Source organism: Salvelinus alpinus, chromosome 5, assembly GCF_045679555.1.
Source record: "Salvelinus alpinus chromosome 5, SLU_Salpinus.1, whole genome shotgun sequence".
Lineage (NCBI taxonomy): Eukaryota > Metazoa > Chordata > Actinopteri > Salmoniformes > Salmonidae > Salvelinus > Salvelinus alpinus.
In genome coordinates this window covers 86,352,401-86,370,018 of record NC_092090.1, presented here as the reverse complement: position 1 = coordinate 86,370,018, position 17,618 = coordinate 86,352,401, and the positions used below count along the sequence as shown (strand labels likewise).

At 46.6% G+C, this 17,618-nt stretch overlaps 1 protein-coding gene across 3 annotated transcripts in view; it reads left to right on the top strand.

Annotated features, from left to right (window-relative positions):
• Positions 1-17,618, top strand: part of LOC139577142 (disabled homolog 2-interacting protein-like) — a 103,308-nt gene that overhangs the window by 41,286 nt on the left and 44,404 nt on the right. For 2 of the 3 annotated variants that reach the window (XM_071404003.1, XM_071404001.1), the window contains one exon: positions 8,558-8,676. In XM_071404003.1, coding sequence (XP_071260104.1) covers positions 8,558-8,676 — 119 coding nt within the window. Of the gene's footprint in view, positions 1-8,557; positions 8,677-15,886; positions 16,059-17,618 lie in introns of those variants that run through there. The other variant, XM_071404002.1, reaches the window with a different exon arrangement.

Genomic DNA, 17,618 nt, shown 5'->3' with positions numbered 1-17,618 from the left:
CTTCATATTCGTCGCCAAACCCACTGGCTCCAGGTCATCAAACAGGCAAAGCGTCAATACAGGACTAAGATTGAATCCTACTACACCGGCTCTGACGCTCATCGGACGTGTCAGGGCTTGAAAACTATTGCGGACTACAAAGGGAAACCACCCGCGAGGTGCCCAGTGACGCGAGCCTACCAGACGAGCTAAATGCCATTTATCCTCGCTTCGAGGCAAGCAACACTGAAGCATGCATGAGAGCACCAGCAGTTCCGGACGACTGTGTGATCACACTCTCTGTAGCCGGTGTGAGCAAGACCTTTAAACAGGTCAACATTCACAAAGCCGCTGGGCCAGACGGATTACCAGGACATGTACTCAAAGCAAGTACGGACCAACTGGCAAGTGGATTCACTAACATTTTCAACCTCTCCCTGACCGAGTCTGTAATACCTACATGTTTCAAACAGCCATTGTCCCTGTGCCCAAGGAAGCGAAGGTAACCTGCCTAAATGATTACCGCCCTGTAGCACTCAGGTCGGTAGCCATGAAGTGCTTTGAGAGGCTGGTCATGGCTTACATAAACACCATCATGCCGGAAACCCTAGACCCACTCCAATTTGCATACCGCCACAACAAATCCACAGATGTCTCAATTACACTCCACACTGCCCTTTCCAACCTGGACAAAAGGAACACCTATGTGAGAATGCTGTTCATTAACTACAGCTCAGTGTTCAACACCATAGTACCCACAAAGCTCATCACTAAGCTAAGGACCCATGGACTAAACACCTCCCTCTGCAACTGGATCCTGGTCTTCCTGACGGGCCGCCCCCAGGTAGTAAGGGTAGGCAACAACACATCTGCCACACTGATCCTCAACACTGGTTTCCCTCTGGGGTGCGTTATTAGTCCCCTCCTGTACTCCCTGTTCACCCACGACTGCGTGGCCAAGCACAACTCCAACACTATCAAGTTTGCTGATGACACAACAGTGGTAGGCCTGATCACAGACAACTATGAGACAGCCTATAGGGAGGAGATCAGAGACCTGGCAGTGTGGTGCCAGGACAACAACCTCTCCCTCAATGTGAGCAAGACAAAGGAGCTGATCGTGGATTATAGGAAAAGGAGGGCCGAACAGGCCCCCATTTAACATCCTCGGGGCTGTAGTGGAGCGGGTCGAGAGCTTCCAAGTTCCTTGGTGTCCACATCACCAACAAATGATCATGGTCCAAACAAACCAAGACAGTTGTGAAGAGGGTACGACAACATATTTTCCGCCTCAGGAGACTGAAAAGATTTGGCATGGGTTCCCAGATCCTCAAAACGTTTTACAGCTGCACCATCGAGAGCATCCTGACCAGTTGCATCACCGCCTGGTATGGCAACTGCTCGGCATCTGACCATAAGGTGCTACAAAGGGTAGTGCGTACGGCCCAGTTCATCACTGGGGCCAAGCTTCCTGCCATCCAGGACCTATATAATAGGCGGTGTCAGAGAAAAGCCCATAAAATCGTCAGAGACTCCAGTCAACCAAGTCATAGACTTTTCTTTCTGCTACCGCACGGCAAGCGGTACTGGAGCGCGAAGTCTAGGACCAAAAGGTTCCTTAACAGCTTCTACCCCAAAGCCATAAAACTGCTGAACAATTAATCAAATGGCCACCCAGACTATTTACATTGACACCCCCTTTGTTTTTACACTGCTACTACTCGCTGTTTATTTTCTATGCGTAGTCACTTTACAAATTACCTTGACTAACTTGTACCCCCACACATTGACTCTGTACCGGTAACTCCTGTATATAGCCTCATTATAGTTTTGTAATTTTATTTAGTAAATATTTATTACGTTTATTTTTATATTTTCTTAACTCTATTTCTTGAACTGCATTGTTGGTTAAGGGCTTGTAAGTAAACATTTCACGGTAAGGTAAAATTTGATTACACAGGTGCACCTTGTGCTTGGGACAAAAGGCCACTCAAAATGGGCAGTTTTGTCACACAACAATGCTACAGGGGTCTCATGTTTTGAGGGAGCGGGCAATTGCCATGCTGACTGCAGGAATGTCCACCAGAGCTGTTGCCAGAGATTTGAATGTTAATTTCTCTACCATAAGCCACCTCCAATGTTGTTTTAATGAATTTGGCAGTACGTCCAACCGGCCTCTCAACCGCAGACCACGTGTGACCACCCCATCCCAGGACATCTGGCTTATTCACCTGTGGTGAACAAACAATTTCCGCACAAACTGTCAGAAATTGTCTCTGAGAAGCTCATCTGCGTCCTCGTTGTCCTCACCAGTGTCTTGATCTAACTTCAGTGGGCAAATGCTCACCTTCAATGGCCACTGCCACACCGGAGAAGTGTGCTCTTCACAGATGAATCCTGGTTTCAACTGTACCGGGAAGATAGCAAACAGTGCGTTTGCTGATGTCAACGTTGTAGACAGAGTACCCCATGGTGGCGGTGGGGTTATGGTATGGGCAGGAATAAGCTACGGACAACTAACACAGTTGCATTTTATCGATGGCAATTTGAATGCACAGAGATACCATGATGAGATCCTGAGATCCATTGTCATGCCATTCATCTGTCGCCATCACCTCATGTTTCAGAATGATAATGCACGGATGGCCCCATGTCGCAAGGATCTGTACACAATTCTTGCTGAAAATGTCCCAGTTCTTCCATGGTGTGCATACTCACCAGACATGTCACCCATTGAGCATGTTTTGGATGCTCTGGATCGACGTGTATGACCGCACGTTCCAGTTCCCGCCAATATCCAGCAACTTCGTATAGCCATTGAAGAAGAGTGGGACAAGATTCCACAGGCCACAATCAACAGCCTGATCAACTCTATGCAAAGGAGATGTGTTGCACTGCATGAGGCATGTGATGGTCACACCATATACTGACTGGTTTTCTGATCCACGCCCTTACCTTTTTTGAAGGTATCTGTCACCAATAGATTCATATCTGTACTCCTATTGTTTATTCTTGTTCAGTGTATTTTACATCTGCTCTGTATAAACCAAGCGTATGAAAATACTGTAAGTACAATACCACATTTTTATACTTTTGTCAACCGAGAAAATCTTTTTGGCTATGAATGGAGGCAAGACTGGTAGATTATGCCCTTACCCCCGAAAGGAAGGTTCATGTTACTTCAACAGAATATGATCAGGTTAGTGAGTTCCCCTGAGAGCCGATGTAGGAAGTGTGATTGCTCAGGTGATCTGGGAGTTGGTGCACAGACACACACACACACACACACACAGCTCTTTTGTTTGTAATATCATTGTCACGCCCTCACCTTAGAGAGATGTTTTATTTCTCTATTTGGTTAGGTGAGGGTGTGATTTGGGTGGGCATTCTATGTTTTCTATTTCTTTGTTTTTGGCCGTGTGTGGTTCCCAATCAGAGGCAGCTGTCTATCGTTGTCTCTGATTGGGAATCATACTTAGGCAGCCTTTTCCCCACCTAATGTTGTGGGTAATTATTATTTTCTGTGTGTGTTTGTGTGCGCCATGGTTGCGTCACGTTCGGTTTCTGTTTACCTGTTTTTTTTTGTGAAGGTTTCACTTTATTAAAAAATTTGGAATTACAAGCACGCTGCGCCTTGGCTCATCTATGACAGGGAGTTTGAAGACAGCGAACGTGACAGTCATGCTACTAATCAGTGGGCTTCCTTTACTGTTACTCTGTTGGATCTTGACAAGCACAGTGACCTTCCTGACTGTTTAGATAGGGTAAATAGATGGAGGAGCCCTCAGGTCAGGCTGGTGGTACCAGAGAACCAGCTCCATGTTATCTGATGGCACTTTGGCTCCCAACTGTCACATTGGTGGGAGAGACAGCAGATATCTGATCAGCTTATCCTCGTTGCCCCCCCCCCCACCACCCATTTTGCACCACAGGTCACAATTAATTGTTAATGGATTGTTGGGTTTTGGAGAGGACTGAAAATTCACAGCCAAATAAAGCCCTGGCATTCTGTTGTTGAGTTCTTGTTGTGCAGAGGTCGGTGCCTCCCAATGCCATCCTGGCTGAGTCCTCCGAAGAGCAGGTTACTACGGTGACATTACTGCTGAGCGCCTCCCTCCCTGTGGTTCGTCATACCTTAGTCAGATTCATTGGCTGATTACGGCATGGTGACGGATAACCCATTACACGAGAGACGTCCATACCTTAGGAATATGTCACCATTGGTAATACAGTGCTGCGCTTTGCGCAGGATGCGTTCAAAAGCGCATTGTATATTTGTAAATTGCCAATCTCTCTCTTTAAGGAAAATGCCTAAGTATCGATCGGAAATCTCCCCTCACCTTCTGTGTCTCTCTTCAGGATGTTCTCCAATGGGATAAAGTATGAATGAAATGATTCACTCAATGAATAAAAGCCGTAGGATGATACAGGATGGTGTTGGCACGCTGTGGCTCCTCCCACTAATCATCTCTTGTCCTTCTGTGGGACTAGAGGGAGGCTGGCCATCCTGCACTGAGCAGAGCTCTGAGTGGGAGGGAGGAAGGGAGGGGGTTGGAAGTGATGTTAATTAAACAGGACCTGGAGCTTGTTGGAGCAGAAGGGGGGGGGGGGGGGGGCTGTTAGAATCTCAATACCGCCAGCAGGTGGTCCCTATGAGAACCAGCAGGAGACATGAACAGAGAAGAGGATATCCCAAAGGTCTCATTCATACAAATCTGGAGTTAGAATTTCCACTGTAGTTTGAGCACAGCAGTGAGTCTTTTGATTTGAGGTTCAGCTTCTAGGCCCTACTTACTGGACAGATCAGTCGAACCACTACTCAATGGCATGCGCCCAACCCCTGAATGTATTTTTTTGGGCAAATTCACATGCAGCACCGCAGTCTGGACAAAAAGAAAAGCAAGGGTTAATCATCGTTCATCCATTGTGCTTACCATCCTGCCCTGCCCTGCCCTACCCTATCTCGCCCTACCTACCCTACCCAGGGCTACCAATACATCGCCTTGCCCTAACCCACCCTACCCTGCCACCCCTACCATGCCCTATCCTACCTCCCACTACCCTACTCTATCATTCCCTACCTATCCCTACCCTGCCTTCCTCACCTTACCCTACCGTGCCCTACCCTGCCTTCCTCGCGTAACCCTACCTCACTGTGCCCTGCCCTACCTACCCTTCCCTACCCTACCTTACCCTGCCTTTCCTTTCCTCACCCTAACCTACCTCGCCCTACCTTCCTTACCTTACCCTGCCCTACCTTACCTCACCCTACCTGCCCTACCCCTCCTCGCCCTGCCCTTTCTACCACCCCTACCCGTCCTCACCCTACTCTACCTTGCCCTGCTCTACCACGCCTTATCCTGCCCCACCTCACCCTACCCTTCCCTACCTCATCTTGTCCTACCTCGCTCTACCCTACCTACCTCACCCTACCTACCCTACCTCGCCTTATCCTGCCTCTCCCTACTTCACCCTACCCAGCCCTATCCTACCTCACCCTACTCTATCATTCCCTACCTGCCTACCTTCCCTACCTTTCCCTACCTTACCTCACTGTGCACTACCTTACATCACCCTACCCTACCTTGCTCCACTTACCCTACCTTACCCTGCCCTACCCTTTTTACCCTACCCTGCCTACCTCACCCTTCCCTTTTTCCTACCTCACCCTACCATGCCCCTCCCTACCTTACCCTGCCATGCCCTACCTCACCCTTCCCAGCCCTACCTCACCCTACCCTGCTTACCATACTTTGCCCTACTCTGTCCCTCCCTACCTTATCCTACCCTGCCTGAACCTACCCTGCCTCTCCCTACTCTATCATTCCCTACCACGCCCTACCCTGCCCTGCCTTGCCCTACCCACCCTGTCCTTCCCTTCCTCAACCTGCTCTATCTAACTCACTCAACCCTACCTCGCCCCTACTCTACCATGCCATACCCCCCACCCTACCTTGCCCCAACCTACCTCGCTCTACCCTACCTTCCTCGCCCTATACCATGCCATACCCTTCCCTGCCTTGCCCTACCTTGCCAGTCCTTATAACTACCTCACCCTGCCCTTCTCTATCTTACCTGCCCTACGTCACCCTTCCCTGTCCTACCCTGCCCTGTCCAACCCTACCCCGCCCTGTGCTACCTTACCCTACCTCACCCTTCCCTGTCCTAGTTTGCCCTTACATTGTCCTAGCCCACCTCACCCTACCCCACCCCACCCTGCCCTACCTACTTTTGCCCTACATGCCCTACCTAACCCTAACCTACCTCACCGAACCGTATCCCACTCTACCTCACCCTACCCTACCCTTCCTCACCCTTATTCTACCCTACCTCACCCAGAGGTTCTCTGTAGGGGAGCTGGGGTCTGCTGCATCATCAAACACCTTTCTCTCCTCCAGCTCTGTCAAGCACAATCAATAATTCGCCTCCCAGTCTCTCTGCAAATGTCATAGGAGGGGAAAGCCTAAGAATAGAGATCCCAGATTCCCCACAAATTACAGCAGGAAAGGAGTAATGCCTCCCAAGAGACTGGCATAATTGGAAGGGATGATTTATTTACCAGAAGCAGAAACGTTTTGGTCTTTTGAAGAACTGATTTGCTTGAAGGTACCGCTTTAGAAATGGGAGTCTGGACTGAAACCAGTAAAACCCAACCTCAAGTCAGCTCAACATCGAGAGGCTAGGCTATGTTCAATATCTGTAATGTGATGTCATGAATGATTCCCTCCTTGTGTGCATTTTACTTGTCAGTAGCTAGGTTTCCATCCAATTGGCGACAGATTTTCACGCGAAGATTATATAATTGGAATAAAAACAATATGAGCATTTTCCCACCACACATGTTTCCATCAAACTGACAAACTCATCTACTGATGGTTTTGTCACAAATGTTTGCATTGTATAGCGAATGTTCCCACTCTGGTCTTGGAACGTGCGCTCTAGCCAACAGCTCGCAGATACCTCACCCTTCCCTTTTTCCTACCTCACCCTACCATGCCCCTCCCTACCTTACCCTGCCATGCCCTACCTCACCCTTCCCAGCCCTACCTCACCCTACCCTGCCTTAGGGGTAGAGTGAGATTTATTTGTCAAACGGCAGCAAGCACCGTTCATGTCACCCGAATAAGACCCCCAATGTTTGTTGGAAAGGAACATCAAGCTCTTTCAACACCCTGTGAAGATAATGTATTTATTTCATCTGTAGCCTAATAAACGACATGCTTTCCCAAACGAGTCTAGTGGGAGGACCACACACCATATCATTGCGTCCCTCCAAGTTTACTTCAATATGATTATCATATAAATATTTGCGCATAAAGGCTTTTCCATTGCCATTTCTCGCATAATTAATTTTACTGATTCAAAAAGATCCCACCTTGTCTAGCGTATTTTGGTTTGGTCGACATTTTGGAAAGTTTACCTGCAGGCCTGTTGTGAATTTTTTGATCCAACATGTAATTTACAAGCATAAAAAGATTGGATGGAAACCTGGTTAGTGTCACAGATTTCTTGGATACATTAAAGAGTTCCTCTGTTTGCATGGGAGCTCATGTGATTTAATTGGGGATCGGTGTAGCCTAATGCGGATGGCACAAATATAGTGTAGACTGTAAAATGACAAGTAATAATAACTAAATGAATTCTGGGAGAATTTACCCATGGTTGCTCTAGAAGGAAATAGACAATTCTTTTAATGAGCACAATAATGCAGATGGATATTTTCATGTTGTTCCTTGAAGCAGACTAGCGTCGACAATTCTTCCATTTCACAAATGTATGCACAGGGCAGCTACATTAGCTATGGAGTGATGTCTGTAAACTGTTAATTTGTTTGGTGTGTGAGACCGCTCTTTGTGAAAAGCTGTTATTGGATTTATTTATCACAATGTCTGGTGATTGTCTTTTATCCTTAATGCCCAAAGCCTTTCGTTCCTCCTTTGTTGCTTTCCACCCACGGTCTTCTTAAATGGCTGCAAAAAGACTATAGTTCAACCATTTTCTCAAATAGTAATTAAGGAAATGCATTAATTGTACAGGGAAGAAGCCTTGTTTAATGTTTAACATTGCAGCACCATCATTATCGCCGCACATGGTTGTGGCTGAGGCTGTATCTTGTTTTGTCCCCCTCACAACCACAGGAGACACAGACGGGTCTAGGTTTTAGAAATAATCCAACTCTTGTTGAGCTCTAATCTCTCCAGCCTATCAAATGCACATTCTCAGTTTTCCCCTCTCACCTTGCGGCCGCTCCAGTCCTGTCATTTTACGTGGAATACTGTTTCCATGGCAACAGGGATTTAGGGGAGTCGCACATTAACGCGGCTGCTTCTGCTGTGTGTGCACAGCGAGCAGATGTGCAGGAGAGATCCACACGACAATGCACAGCTCTCTCCGAATGCCACGGACGAGAGGAGACTGGGGGAGAGAGAGAGGCAGAGCTCAATCAATAGCATTTTCTCTTGTTGCTCCACCATTTATTTTGTGTTTTATCTGAATGAAATGGGGCTGTGAGTGAATTTTCTCCCTTTGGTCTCTCCTCCCCCCTGGCCCACGGCGACGCCCCTCTGTCCCTGTCCAGGGCTTCCTGAGCCGCCGACTAAAGGGCTCCATCAAACGCACCAAGAGCCAACCCAAGCTGGACCGCAACAGCAGCTTCAGAAACATCCTGCCGGGCTTCAAGACCACAGACAATGACAGGTGAGATGCAATTTATCAACCCCCTACACACACACAACACCTACACACACACCCACTCACAGAACTGTACACACACAAACACATATTTCATTCTACAAACAAGCACACTCATATCCACACACTCTTCACAAGGCTATTAATGTGCACTGGCTATCTTCCATTCACTAACCGCGCTATGGTGTCAAGGTCAGTAAATTCTCACAGGAAAAATAAGCTTTGTATTGTACAATGGGCTAATCCACATACTGTACAGTGTGATGTCCTCCCCAACCTTCATATTGTGGGGCTATGACACCTCACTGCTCAGTGGAATGACACTGTCAGTAGCATGGCTGCTGGCTGCTTTATACTGTAGCTGTGAATTATGCAGTGCTTTACGTGGTTCTTAACCTGCACACACAGTACAGGCTCTTGTTGAGGTGGGAGGAATTGGCTGAGCTGCGCTGCGCTGTGCTGTCTGGAGATTTCATCCCTCATTACACCTGCCCATTACCCTAGGGTTGGAGGAAGAGGACATCTTTCTCATGGCAACCACAAGGCACTGGAGCATGATAGTGGCAATGCTTGTGTGAGTAGCTATCCTGGAGTATGATGCAGTGGACCGTACATGCTTGAATACTGTTTGTTACTTTTGAGGGTGTGTTTGTTTGTGTAGGTATGTTTGGAACTGGGATCCAAGCTCCTGGCTCTAGTAGTGTAGACTAGTGTTTACTGTACCACCAACTGAATTTTTGTCTACCCGGAGTACCCCTGAAGTACACACTCATGCATTTTACTAGTAAGCCTAAAGTCTCGTGAATCTTCTCAAGTACCCTCTGTGGGTAGGCCAAGTACCCCCAGGGGTCCTAGTACCCCTGGTTGGGAACAACAACTGGTGTAGACAAGCAGACTGGGGGGCTATCGTCAACACCAGTCACTGACAGGTCCACTCCCCTCAATGAGCTCACACAACCCACTGAGTGAACGTTATAAATGACCATGCAGCAGAGTGGTGCCACCTCCACTACACACTGTCATGTTTTGTTTCTATAGTGGCATGGACTCAAGTAGAGAGGTTGAAGTAGCCTATATGCTGTATCTGTTCTAATGGTGATTTGATTTGTTTGACCGTTTCTGAACATGTACCCTAACAACCATTTCATTATCAAGACTGTATGGGGAGCCAATATGGGCTCATTCCTTATTCCATAGCTGTACATTATGTTGTGACATTGTCATTTGTATGGACCTCCTTTGTCTTTGAGGCATTGGTTTTGCTAACCCGGGTCGCCTTTGCCTCGAAAGACTCACCCTGCATCGGAGAGATGCACAGAACAGTGAACCGAGAGAACCCCCTCCAGGGCTGTAGTGTTTCTGTGGTCTCTTCCGTCGCCTGGTTAGCCATTGGAAGGGTTTCCAGGTCATCTTTTAGTTCCAGCTCAGGGCAGTACTGTACAGTACAGGCAGTGGCCTACTTAATTACAGTGGCACACAGCTCTGTAACAGAGAGACACACTAATACCAAGAGACATGGGACCCTCAGGCCAGCCTGTCGCATTGAAGCCTTCTCAGCTTCGTGTGTGTGTGTGTACTAGTGTCTTTGTTTGGGCTTTATTTAAAGCTTCAATATGTAACTTTTTGGGCGATCCGTCCAAATTCACATAGAAATGTTTGTTTATAGATCTGTCATTCTCATTGAAAGCAAGTCTAGGAAGTGGTAGATATGTTCTATGTGTGCTATTTCTATGCTTCCATTGCTTAAGTTTAGTTTTTGCGTCTTTTACTTTCGGCTTTGTACACCAGCTTCAAACAGCTGAAAATACAGTATTCTTGTTTATGGAAAATATATTTCAGAGGTTTAGATGGTACAATGATTCTCTACTCCCATCAAACTCAACTCTGGACCTCGATGCCACTTCCACTGCATTTTTTCATTGTTCCCCTCTCATCAGGGACCGATTTAGACCCGCGACACCAGGTGTGTGCAATTAATTATTAGGCAGAACACAATACCAGCAGGCTCCGGACTTTGTAGGGTAAGAGTTGAGTACCCCTGCTCTACACTATCCTTGCTAGTTTTGTCACATAAACTGAAATTTAACAAACTATTTGAATTTTAGCAACCAGGAAATAATGGAGCTATCTTTAAGGAAGAGAAATAGGAAATAGACTGGTGCCTTTTTTTGATGGCAAGCTGCTGTCTTCGTTTTAGAGCCTGATACCAATATTGTTTTTCTCTTGACTATAGTCACGAATTCGGGCTGATACTGTACTGGATGTACCATATTTCAATTGGCCGTGTTGAGCTAGTGATTTCTCAGTGTGACTGGCTCAATGGCTGACTGGCTCAATGGCTGACTGACTGACCGGCTGGCTCAATGACTGACTGACTGACCAGCTGGCTCAATGACTGACTGACTGACCGGCTGGCTCAATGGCTGACTAACTGATCGGCTGGCTCAATGGCTGACTGACTGACCGGCTGGCTCAATGGCTGACTGACTGACCGGCTGGCTCAATGGCTGGCTGGCTGGCTGGCTCAATGACTGGCTGTCTGGCTCAATGACTGACTGGCTGGCTGGCTGGCTGGCTGGCTCAATGACTGACTGGCTGGCTGCCTGACTCAATGACTGACTGACTGGCTGGCTCAATGACTGACTGACTGGCTGGCTGGATCAATGACTGACTGGCTGGCTGGCTCAATGGCTGGCTGGCTCAATGACTGACTCAGTGGCTGGCTCAATGACTGACTGACTGGCAGGCTCAATGACTGGCTGGCTAGCTGGCTCAATGACTGACTGGCTGGCTGGCTGGCTCAATGACTGACTGACTGGCTGGCTGGCTCAATCACTGACTGACTGGCTGGCTGGCTCAATGACTGACTGGCTGGCTGGCTGGTTCAATGACTGACTAGCTGGCTGGCTGGCTCAATGACTGACTGGCTGACTGGCTGGCTGCCTGGCTCAATGACTGACTCAGTGGCTGGCTCAATGACTGACTGACTGACTGGCTGGCTGGCTGGCTGGCTAGCTGGCTCAATGACTGACTTACTGGCTAGCTCAATGGCATTGACTGACAGGCTGGCTGGCTGGCTCAATGACTGACTGACTGGCTGGCTGGCTCAATGACTGACTGACTGGCTGGCTGGCTGGCTCAATGACTGACTGACTGGCTGGCTGGCTCAATGACTGACTGACTGGCTGGCTGGCTCAATGACTGACTGACTGGCTGGCTCAATGACTGGCTGGCTCAATGACTGACTGGCTGGCTCAATGACTGACTGGCTGGCTGGCTGGCTGGCTCAATGACTGGCTGGCTGACTGACTGGCTGGCTCAATGACTGGCTGGCTGACTGGCTGGTTCAATGACTGGCTGGCTGGCTCAATGACTGACTGGCTGGCTGGCTTACTGACTGACTGGCTGGCTGGCTTACTGACTGACTGGCTGGCTGGCTCAATGACTGACTGACTGGCTGGCTCAATGCCTGGCTGGCTGGCTGGCTCAATGGCTGGCCTCCTGGCTGACTGACTGGCTGGCTGGCTGGCTCAATGACTGACTTACTGGCTGGCTGTGTCAATGACTGACTTACTGGCTGGCTGGCTGGCTCAATGACTGACTTACTGGCTGGCTGTCTCAATGACTGGCTGGCTGTCTCAATGACTGACTGACTGGCTGGCTGTCTCAATGACTGACTGGCTGGCTGTCTCAATGACTGACTGACTGGCTGTCTCAATGACTGACTCGCTCGCTCGCTCACCCAATGACTCAATGACTGACCATGCATTCTACACTATAAATATATAGCCCACTGATTCGGAAACCAAATAAGTAGACTCGTAACTTTACCCAGGAAATGCACTAAATAGATCAATCAATATTGTACTGTATGTCCTCAGAGGCATCTTGACTGTTTTAATATCACTCAGGTATTTACTGGCAGTAGTCCCAGGCAGGCAGGGATGAGCAATGTGGATGTGGTGCATAATAAAGACAGGATGAGGATTTGGCCCCGCTGTCAGAACGATATTTGCCACTTTTTGAGTCTCAGAGATTTGTGCTTAATTTGATAACTGGCATGTCGAATTCCATTCTGGAAGGTGAGGGAATTGCTCTTCTTGTAGGATAGCCTATTAGTCCAAATCTGTACGATTTCCTGCTTTTCAATGGTCATTTAAATGAATGATATACGGTATCTACCTATTGATTCTTGAATAATACAACTTATAAATGCCTCATGACTGGATCCATACACTTCCATTAGGGTCTACAATACATTTTGTTGTCTAATCACAAACTTATGTCATATCTCCCTTCCATCTTTAATTTCAAATGTGATTGATTTATTCCGATAAAGGTTATTTCATGAGTCTGTATAAAAGCTTACTAGCCTGTGATTTGAGAGTGAATAATAAGGTATGCCCTTTCACTCAGTCTGGTGCATCTGTTATCAAACATATTTGTCTCAAATACAATTTCAGCTGGAGGAGCTTGAGGCTTATCATGCAATCATCAGCTAACAATTTCTTATTGGTCAGAGTTTTTAACCCACACAAAACAACATTCCAAAAATAAGCAACATTCACAGATATACAAAAATCATTGAAGAACCTATTCTGTCAATACAGTATGTAGCCTTTATATAGGGCATTTAATTTTCAGAGATTGATAAGACTTGCAAGAGCCTTCATTCAGAGAAAAAAAAACACCCTTAAGGAAAATAACCCATTGTATCCCTACTGTCTAGACCAATGCTTTTCTCCACACCCACTCACTGTTGAAGCCATAAAAGAACACCTAACACCAGTCTTTTTCCAAATGTCAGGTCAAATTCCACATTTGAACTTTTACAGCAAATGCATTGTATTTAATAGCTACTGTACTTATAACATACAGCTGGCTTGAATACAGGCCGTACGTTTGGTCCTTGTTTAAGTGTATTTGATTTTGAACTGGCTCTTTCCGAGACCTTCCGCCAAATATTCCTGGCATCATGACTGTGCTCAATGGGCTTGGAGCTGAGCAACTTAATATTGCATGCCTATACGGTAACTGCTGTCAGGAGCAGGAAGAGGGCGGGAAGGGGAGCTACTGCTTGACAGAGGCTGTCATCATGTCATGTCTCTGTTCCTTCTCAACACTGTCTGACATGGGAAATCTGAGATCTTCTCACTGACAGACATGTTGCATGTTAATGCAGCCCGCTCTATTCCTATCAGACTCCGAGCCTTCCAGGGCCAGCAGCAAACACCATGCCAGGAGGAGACGGCATTGTTGATTGATTACTCTGGTGGTGCTGTACCGGGTTTCCCATCAGTGTTATGTCCTGACATTAAGCACACGTTTGTTGAGAATCAAATCCCAATGACTGCAGAGAAACAGGATTCTGTGTGCTGCAAGACAGATTTTTGTCAATCCCACTAGCCCAGAAATGTCACGCTGAGCTACTGGAGATGACATCATAATGGGTGCAAGTCAGGACAGTGTTGTGTTGTTGATGCTGAAGGTTACAGGTCAGGACAGTTGTAGTGGTGATGTTGTTGATGCTGAAAGTTACAGGTCAGGACAGTTGTAGTGGTGATGTTGTTGATGCTGAAAGTTACAGGTCAGGACAGTTGTAGTGGTGATGTTGTTGATGCTGAAGGTTACAGGTCAGGACAGTTGTAGTGGTGATGTTGTTGATGCTGAAGGTTACAGGTCAGGACAGTTGTAGTGGTGATGTTGTTGATGCTGAAGGTTACAGTATATGCTGATGCAGAACTACCAGAGGCCACTGTCCTGACTGAGCAGTGATCTGACCAGCCAATGGAAGTGGTAAGCTATAATGCTTACGGCAGTGAATCCCACTCATCGGCACAAAGCCCCTGTCTTGTTACTTTGGATTTATTTGATTTAAATGAGAGCTTAACTCAATCCTTAACCGTTCGGTGTGGTTCATCGTTTCACACACGCACGCATTCACGCACATACTTATTCGTTCTGTGTGAGTATTTAGTCCTTACCTGTAATTGGGTAGCTAATCGTTACAGGGCCGTTAAGCAGGAGATGATCACCTTGTAGGACTATCAGTCCTGGTTTTAGGCTGTGATTTCTCCATCTCTCCTATTCTTTACTAAGAGGTCTTTGTTTTTATATGTTTTTACATTATGCCACCTTTAATATAGTACTACTACAACCTATCTATATTAGCCTCCTCTGGAGTACTCAAAGTTTTAATGTGGAAGGTAAGCAGAAAGCCCTCAAGGTACCAGAATTCTGTGGTGACGCGAGCAATGTGTCAGAAATAGTTGTGTGGCTCAAGCTGCGCTCACTTCCATGTGAGACTCCAGAGACACAATAATTTGTGTGAAAGGAGAAAAAAAATATATTGTGAAGTTTAGAAAATAAAATTGGCTGAAAATTGCTCACTTATCCGTGGAAAGTGTCAGTTGCCGGGGAAGCAAAGATACCATTTACGTTATGCAGTGTCGTCATAGAAACAATAAAAACCTGACAGTTATCAAGTGTGTATATTGTTAATTGTAGCATTGTGCGTGTGCCTCCAGTGACTGAAAGTCTTCTCAGAGCTGGCTGTCAATGACTGTCCCTCTTCTGACAGTGTAGGGAAGATAATGGCCACTTATGCTTTACCCTTGATCTCTACAACTTTAGTGAATGCTGCCTATGAACAAGGCTTCTGAATTCTTCTGAACAGAGCACAGCTCCAAAAGATCCGATTGACCAATTAGCCCAAAGCTGACAGAGCATACCATATGTCCTCTCCCTGTACTGTCCGCACGCACCCCCTCACTACTCCCCCGGAGGCAGGTCCCTGTGCAGGGAGCAGGCCGGTCTGTCACAAAGACACTAAGACAAAAGACTACACGCATGCACAAACACGCAAGCACGCACGTACGTACACACACACACACACACACGGCAGCGGGGGGCAGAGCTACATCATGCCACACAGCCTTCTTCTGCTGCGTACACACAGACAGAGAGAAGGAAGGATAGGAGAGGGATAGAGAGAGAGCGCAAGACAGTCGGTTCCGAGCAGTCCTCCGCCAGCCAGATAGAGGGAGAGAAGGAGAGAGAAAGCAGTTGCCCTTAAAGGAGAGGAGCAGGGGAGGAAGTAGGGCAGGCTGTCTCTCAGTGGGGCTAGAATAAAGAGTCCAGAGGAGACAGACTGGGAGGGGAGGGAGGGAAGGGGTGGGAAGAGTGGAGGAGGGAGGGAAGAGAGAGGGAGGGAAGGAGAGCACAAGGCTAATAGCAGCTAGCAGCAGCCCACTGTGAAAGCTGAATGAGCACCACCCCGCTCTCAGCAGAAAATGGAACTCTGAGACGGCTCCCTCATCATCCCCCACCTCTTCCACGCCCCCGTCTCCCCACTCCGATTGTTTCCGGGAATTCTGATAGAATGTCTGGTGAGTATTCCGCCACATCTAATGGACTGTACTGTCTTCATCTCAGTGTGTTAGGGACGCTTAACAAGATGCATTTACATATAGGCTTTGTGGGCTCGGCATCTCATTATCTGTCTATAGACATTGAGGGTGTTTCTCATGTTTTGATGCTATGTGGTAGTCTCTGTTTAGAGCTGGGTGATATGGACAAAAATCCATTAATCAACATTAATAAATAGAAGAAGTTTATAAAAAAAAATGTTTTTGTTTTTATCCTTTAAACTACTACTACTACTACTACTACTACTACTACTACTACTACTACTAGTTTGATGGTTGTAGCCTTCAATTGTCCCATTAACAATAACCCATACTAGAAAAATTATTTCAATCCAAACTTTGCATTTCTCTAGCATAGGCTACTTATCATAATGAATGATATCAGCAAAATGCCTGCTATAAGTGATTGGTGTCAATCACTTTCAGTTTGTGGTCCCAGCTCTACTCTCTGTCATTCTGGTTCTGGTTTTCATTTACAGAGTCATATAATTGACATTTTGAATGATGGCGTGTCACATTATATATTTTCTGCTAGTCGACCTCTTCATTTGCTTTTAGCCAGGCAGCACAGTGTTCCTTTGTGTCAGAATAGATGCACAACACTGTAGTTCACTCTGTAATGACATCTCAACAATGTTACTTTGAAAGGCATCCACAGATATGCTGCTATTCTAAAACCTATTGAAATATTCAATAGAGAAGTGGCAATCAGCTCAACCCGTGTGTGTGATGCATAGAGAGTTGTGGGGAGATATTTTCCTCAATCTTAATTCACAAGGAGCTCCATGTTGAATATCAGCTCGTGTGCATGTGAAGAAGCTGAAGCAGGGACCATAGAGGTCTGAATCCAGACCAACACTACCTCCCTTAATGCAGCACAGCTTATCTGACTGCAAAAGAGAAGAAGGATGTTGGAGAAAATATTAAGGGCTTTAATGGTTTCTGCCATGGCATTGTTTTACTGGCCTGTAAAAAAGGCATTGTGATATGCCTGCTGGCGTCTCTGTGCCTGGCGCGCACACCCACACGCTAGACAGAGAGGCCATTCTTTTAATGGAAGGATTCTGGAGTCTGAAGTAAAGTGTTGGTGCTCATTAAATCCAAACTCCTGTCACATCCAATTTCCGGAAGCAATCAAACATCTTCTTAGCAGTGGAACAGTTGCCAAAAGGAGGCGAAAACATGTCATCACCCTTCTAAGCCAATGTGATATCATGTCTTCCCAGTCACAGCACTTATTTTAAACAGCTTGCTGTTTGCAAGACTTCAGTTTAGTGTGTATTTATTTATTCAAGATTTAAACTGATATGAATTTTTATATTTAGGTTTAATTTATTTGCACCAAATAAAACAATACAGATAAAAGAAAGAAAAAAAGTGAGCAGGTATGGTTTGGAAGGCCTTACAGTGCATTCGGGAAGTATTCAGACCATTCCCCTTTTCCACATTTTGCTACGTTACAAGCTTATTCTAAAATGGATTTAAAAAATAACTAATCCTCAACAATCTACACACAATACC